The 6675-nt window shown below is 52.6% G+C and overlaps 1 protein-coding gene across 2 annotated transcripts in view; it reads right to left on the bottom strand.

Moving 5' to 3' along the window:
• Window positions 1–3443: 3443 nt before the first annotated feature.
• ITGA3 (integrin subunit alpha 3) overlaps window positions 3444–6675 on the bottom strand; it is a 33356-nt gene continuing 30124 nt past the window's right edge. The window contains exon 25 of one of the 2 annotated variants that reach the window (XM_055576174.1): window positions 3444–5996. In XM_055576174.1, coding sequence (XP_055432149.1) covers window positions 5841–5996 — 156 coding nt within the window. In that variant the 3' untranslated portion in view covers window positions 3444–5840. The remainder of the gene's footprint in view (window positions 5997–6675) is intronic. The other variant, XM_055576175.1, reaches the window with a different exon arrangement.

Here is a 6675-nt window from a genome sequence, read left to right as displayed (position 1 = left end):
CGACGTCGCTAATGGCGTCTCACAAACAACTCCAGGAGAGCCAATAACCTCTCGGCCCGGCACGTGGCTACCCCCCCTGGGCCCGCCCCCTTAACCCAGTGTTTGCCCCGAGCGGCCTGCTGTTTTCGAGAGGCAGCGCTGAGAGCCCGCCTCCCCGGCGTCACTACGCGCGTTCCTCCTCCCGGCCTAGCCCGGATTAACCCCTCCCCCCCGAAAGGCCCGTTATTCCCTTTCCTCTTACACTCTGTTTCCCCGTTCCCTCCCCGAATCTCCTTCATTTGCCTGCCCGGAGATTGTCCGGTAGCTTTCAACGCGTGCTCTTCCGCCCACAAGGGCCCGATTCACCTGTCCTGATTTCCACCCACCTGCTCTCCCTCAGGGCTTTTGGTGGGTTCCCAGTCTGGATGACTGTGACTCGGACTGTGGATGGGTCGGGATGCGAGCCCATGCTCATCCCTCATATAGACGTGTAACACACCTGCTTCCACAAAGATCCAAGCAGCTCAGGACAAGGCAGCATTTTGCTTTTCCAGTTAAAAAACACCGAGTCAACCCCCTCACTAACGCCTAGCGGCGGCTACAATGAACTTTTAAAACCACCTTTATTATTCTCTACTCATTTGACCTGAGAAAGCAACCTTTTTCCGCGCTTAGCTTTCTTAGAGAAAGGTCCTGGAAGGTGATCTGTACTGGAGGCCAAGAGCCGACACTTCGCAGCAGCCGGCACTTCACAGCAGTCCGGATCTCTCGTGGGAACAAAGCTTGTCCTCTTGTGGTCCAACGCCGGATATGTCCTGTCCCGGCATCCCACCCACTTGCCCCTATGAGGTGTTTTTCCGCTTCAGTCCTTGGCCCACACTCACCAAGTGCCAAATAGTTAGTTGCTAGGCTTGTATGCTGGGAGCGGGAAACAAGACAGGACTGGGACATGGTCTTTTGCCTTGATTGTTTCATTTCTCAGTTTGAGAGAGCTGCATAAGTAAATAATTAAATAGTTACAACAGACTGCAGTTATAACCATTGCAGAGCTGTGTGCAAGGCTTACAATGGAAGGAACTCTCTTAGCTGAATGAATAATATCCCAGGCACTCTGCATGCATCATGTCATTGAATTCTCCAGACAGCTCTACCGTGCTGCTGTTACCACCATTTTACAGTTGAGGAAACAGGTTCAGGTACCATTTTCCTCTGCAAATCTGAAGGTGTTACTTCCCTTGCTCACAGCCTTGGCTTTCACTTCTTACTGGAGCCTTTCCAGTTATCACATGATCTGCTTTGGTTAACTCTCTAGCCTCATCTCTTCCACACTCCCCTGCTCAAGTCCCACCCATACTTATCTAGTGCCTTGAACCAGACTTCAATCTCCCTGCTGTTGCAAATGCTGTCTCCTACCCATGGATCATTCTTTCTTCTCACTTTCACCTACCCATTCTTCTGCACTCACCAAAATCGTCAATGACCTAATTGCTAGCTGAATGGAGTGCAGGTAACAAAACGCACAAATCCCCAAATTTTCCACTATATGTTCAACTTGGGTTGGTGGGGCGTTCTCAGGGACTCAGACTGACAGAAACTTTATCTCAACACAGGTTTCCACAGTATCCGAGCCGGGAGAAGCAGAACTGGGAGAGTCTCACCCAGCAATTAACTGTCTCAGCCCAGAACTGATCCCCTTCCCTCCAGCTGACAATTCATTGGCCAGGCTGGGTTATGGGCTCCCTCTGAAGGTTCCTCAGGCCTCCTGATCTAGCACTATTTTAGCTCTTAACACACTGCATGGTAATCATCTGCCGACTCAGCTGTCTCCCCAACTAGGCTTTAAGCTCTGTGAGGGTGGGCCTGTGCTGGTCTTATTCACTGCTTTGTCTCCAGCACCAGACACGGCACATTGAAGGGAAAAGAAGGTGAAATAAGAAGTTGGAGTCACTGGGAAGACATGCCACAGAGATATCAAAGACCACCAAAATCCACCCAGCTAGCAATTAGATCCGGAGAAGGCAATGGCAACCCACTCCAGTACTCTTGCCTGGAAAATCCCATGGATGGGGGAGCCTGGTGGGCTGCAGTTCATGGGGTCGCAGAGTCAAACATGACTGAGCGACTTCCGTTTCACTTTTCACTTTCATGCATTGGAGAAGGAAATGGCAATCCACTCCAATGTTCTTGCCTGGAGAATCCCAAGGACGGGGGAGCCTGGTGGGCTGCCGTCTATGGGGTCGCACAGAGTCGGACACGACTGACGTGACTTAGCAGCAGCAGCAATTAGATCATTGACGATATTGGTGAAGGCAGTCTTCAAGTTGCCCAGAAGAGAATATTAAATCCTATATGTAAAAAAGCTGAGCCCTGTGGCTGGCACACAGTAGATAATAAATAGCAACTATTACTACTACTGTAAAAATTAAAGTAACAAGGAAAAGGCCGTAACCTCTGAGGCTACATGTAAAAGAGAGATTTCCCATGATCTTCCCCTTAGAGCTGGACTTCCTAATGCGGGCTCTGAGCTTGGATCAGATTCCTCCTGCAGAAACTGCTGCAGAGTGGTAATGGGAGTGGCATGGAGTGGTGTTATCAATCAAGCTAGGTTAGGTGATGGGAAGAAACAAAGCCCGCAAATCCCCAAATTTCCCACTGTATGTACAACTTGGGTTGGTGGGGTGTTCTCAGGGGCTCAGACTGACAGAAGTTTTATTTCAACACAGGCATCCACAGCATCAGAGCCAGGAGCAGCAGAACTGAGAGAGTCTCACCCAGCAGTTAACTGTCTCAGCCCAGAACTGATCCCCTTCCCTCTGGCTGACAACTCATTGGCCAGAATGGCATCATCCAACCAGGAGGACCTATGAAGTGCAATACAGCCCTGTGCCCAGGAGAGGGAGAATCATCTGATGGGTTGTTTTGTTTTGTTTTAACTGATACAAGAGCCAAGACACTTCTTTTAAAGTGTTTAGAGGTACTGCAGCTCCAAGGAACTCAATAAACTTGGCATAATACAGGGTTCTTTTCTATAAAGTGGGCATTGCTGGATCTCTTTCATGAAAGTGTAGCTGAAACAGTCCTGAAAATATCTACTTACTTTCGCAAGTGTGTGTGAGACAGATGGTATGTTTTCATCCAAACAAGTGCTCACAGGAGATGGGGGCTGGGCCTGTGCACTGGTCAGAGCGATATATAGATCCCACTTCATTCTTCAGTGGCAGCAAAGGACTGGACCGAGCTGGACTGAACTCTCATCAACTTGAACTGGGCTTTGACCACCTACACGTGTGTTTTTTCTGACCTAGAGAATAACCCAGATTTGGAGAACAAACTGAGGTCTCTGGTTACTGGCCCTGGAAGTTGTAGGTAGGGTCTGGGATTTTCTTGGAGGAACTAGACATTTCACTGTCAATCAGTGACAAATGCCAGCACAGAAAGTGAGGCAGTGGGCTCTCATAGAGAGGGTAGAGGGCAGACAGCTGCCACAGGGGGGCCATCTGAGGCAGCTGAAGCTGAATTGAAGATCTGCCTCTAGGCTTTTCTGACTAGTAATTTCCAGCTTTCTTGTCAAAAGGGCTTCCCTGGTGACTCAGACGGTAAAGAGTCTGCCTGCAATGCAGGAGACCCAGGTTCAATCCCTGGGTCGGGAAGATGTCTTGGAGAATGAAGTGGCAACCCACTCCGGTATTCTTGCCTGGGAAATTCCATGGACAAAGGAGCCTGGCGGGCTACAGTCCAAGGGGTTGCAGAGTTGGACATGACTAAGCAACTAATACTTATTGTCAAAGGTCCTTGGGAACAATTAACAGAAGGACTTGTGACACAATTTAGGACACAAAAGTCACAGGGTAAGCAGCCTTGCTCCATCCCCCACATCTGAGGCTTGGTTTTGGCACTAGCAGAGGCTGGGACACGCGTGTCCACGCACCATTCAGGGTGCACAAGCACAGTCCACAGCCTTAGCACAGAGGAGGCAGCAGAGAGCTTGACCCAACTCTGCGCCTGTGAGCTCAGCTCAGAAGTGTGTCCGGAAGAGCTGCTGCAGGCCAGGGCTCCTGGTTCTCCCTCCCAGAGCTAGGGAGTGGATACTAGGACTTTTCAGTTTTTCCACCCTTGGGTCACTGGTTCACCATCTGATCTACTCGTCATGGTATCTAGGGCTGGTTGTGGGGAAACTGAGGCAGTAACAAGGTTCCTATCCGAAGGTAGCCACCAGATGAGGGCTCTCAGCTCTCCACCTGTGCACACAGCCTCACTCTATCATTACCCAGGACTACCTGCTTCTACAGCAGAGTAGCTTCCTGCCTCTTCCAGATCCTGCACACTACCACCTCTACTCCTACTCCTTCCCCAGGCTGGCACAGTGTCCACCAAGAAGCTGGTTTGGATTCCATACAGTCTACTCAGGGCTTTTCCTCATCTGATGTTCTGAATCTCAGTTATGGGACGGTGGCCATCCCTGAAGTCTGGCGCACCCCTGAGAACAGGAGCTGTTATCTCTGCCATAGCGCTTCACCCTCCCAACCTCTCAGAGCCCTGCGCCTGGCTCTGTCCACCTGGGGATCAGCTAGGTTTCATGATCCATCAGACTGAATGGTGTTGGTAAGACGTGGGGGTAGATGGAGCCAGATGCAGTGTGTACAAACAGGGGGCTGTTTACTGGTTGCCGTGAGAAGCCTATATACAAAGAAGGCACAAGGAGGGGGAGGGAGCTCCCCTGCTACAGTACCATGAAAGGGGGAAGGGGCTGAGGAGGGGACCTGCCAACAGCCCGGGGTCAGGAGAGGTTTTTCTGGAAATAGCTCAACTTCTAGAATGGGCCACAGGTGAGAAGGCAAAGCTAAACTGGCTCCAAAAGCCAAGAGGGCCAAGAGCTCCACTTCTAGGTCTCCAACCCATGGTCAGTGAGGGCAGAGTGCGGTCTGGCTGATGGCGCATGATGGGGCTTCCTCTCTGTTGTACATTCAAGTGTCGCTCCCTCTGTGATCGCGTGGAGATCCCTCCAGGCCTTCAAGGTCAGGATGGTGATGTGGGTGAGAAGTGGTATCTGCTCTGTATCCGTCCATCATCTCCTTGGCCCAGGACCGGTCCCCACTCTATTGAGGATTCCATCGTGCTCCCAGAGCGGTCCCAGCACAGCATGTCCTGGCTGCCTAGCAGCATGTCCATCTCTGTTTCCTCAGGCTGCGTTTCCTACTAGTGCGCGGAATGGCCATGGCTGAGTTCAGAGGTTTGCCCAGCAATTTGTGAAAGAAAGCCCCCCTGGGGACCTTGTTTCTAGTTCATTCTGCTCTTGATCTGAGCACGCCAGGTCCTATGAACCCCTCCTTGAGGGACCTCAGGCAGGCTCCTCACTCTCTGCCATGGGTGCTGAGAGTTGCACTGGGGGTCTGTGGGCTGCTCCTTGTCAGTAGTTTTCATCTCGAGGTCAGGGTCAATCCAGTGCCTATGGCTCATGATGGGTCCAGTGTGAATAGAGGAAGGGTCACCGCATTGGGGCCTCTTCCTCCTGGCTCTGGCAGAAGGCCTTTGGCTTGGTTTTGGCACTGTAGAGGCTGGGACACGCATGGCCGTGCACTATTCGGGTGCACAAGCACAGTCCACAAGCAGTGGGACCCCCATGTGCTCGTATGTGTCCAGGGCACAGGGCTGCAGTGCTCAGCAATGCACGGGCCACAGCCCCAGCCTTCCTTCAGGGAGAAGGCCATGGCCACATAGCACGTGCGTGCACTTGAAAGGTGTGTGTGCCTGAGCCTTCTGCTGCCAGCCAAAGGCAGCGTCCCCTGTGGTCTGTCAGGGCATAACTTATGATAAATAGTAGAAGGGGACACTGGGGGAGCAGGGTGCGATCAGGGAGGATGTCAGTAGTACTGGCCCCGAGTCTGCCAGCTGGTCACCCAGTGCTTCTTGGTGGGCAGGGTGCTCCCTGGAGGTGGGTAGCGCTCCTCCTCCCGGATCCTCACTGCGTGGTACTTGGGCATGATCCGGTAATAGCGGGTCCGCTTAAAGAAGTCACACTGGAGGAGGGGGAGAAGAGGGAGGCCCTCAGAAGCCAGCATTTACACCAGTGGGAAGATGCGCCCAGTACCTTCCTTCCTCACCAAGAGGTCCTCAAAGCCAGGACCCCTACCCAAACACAATGCCATCTCCCTGCCCTGAGACAAAGAGGACAAGGTTCCCCACCCCAGACCCCAGAGGAAGGAGGAGCTGAGGAAGGCAGAGAGGAGAGGGAGAGGCAGATGGAGTCAGAGGGGCAGTCGCTTAGACTGCAGATGGAATGGCTGGGGGGGTGGGGATCTACAGTGACCACAAGGTCAGCAGGGGTCCGTTTGTCAGCCCAAGAGGGTCCCAAGAGGAAAAGTGCTGGTTCCCAGGAAGAAGGGCTCTACTAGTCCCCTCCTTCTCTGGAGGTGGGGATGGCAGTATGGAATCACTCTGAAGTCTGTCTTGTGGCCTACAAACATGGGGCCTAGCCTTGACCCTTTCCAATCCCCAGAAAGCATAAGGGGCACAGGGAGGGTTTATGGCTCCCTCTTGAGGTCCCAAGTCCCTGAAGGACTCAGTGGGGAGGCTGGTGAGAGCAGACACCCCAGGCTCTCCCAGGATGTCAAGGGGAGACTGACAGAGTGACCTAGTCTTTGGAGGTGGTGCTGGGGACAGAGTGAAGTGCAGAGAGGGCCCATAAAGGAAGAAGAG

Source organism: Bubalus kerabau, chromosome 4, assembly GCF_029407905.1.
Source record: "Bubalus kerabau isolate K-KA32 ecotype Philippines breed swamp buffalo chromosome 4, PCC_UOA_SB_1v2, whole genome shotgun sequence".
Taxonomy (NCBI): domain Eukaryota; kingdom Metazoa; phylum Chordata; class Mammalia; order Artiodactyla; family Bovidae; genus Bubalus; species Bubalus kerabau.
This window is presented reverse-complemented; position numbering and strand designations above follow the sequence as displayed.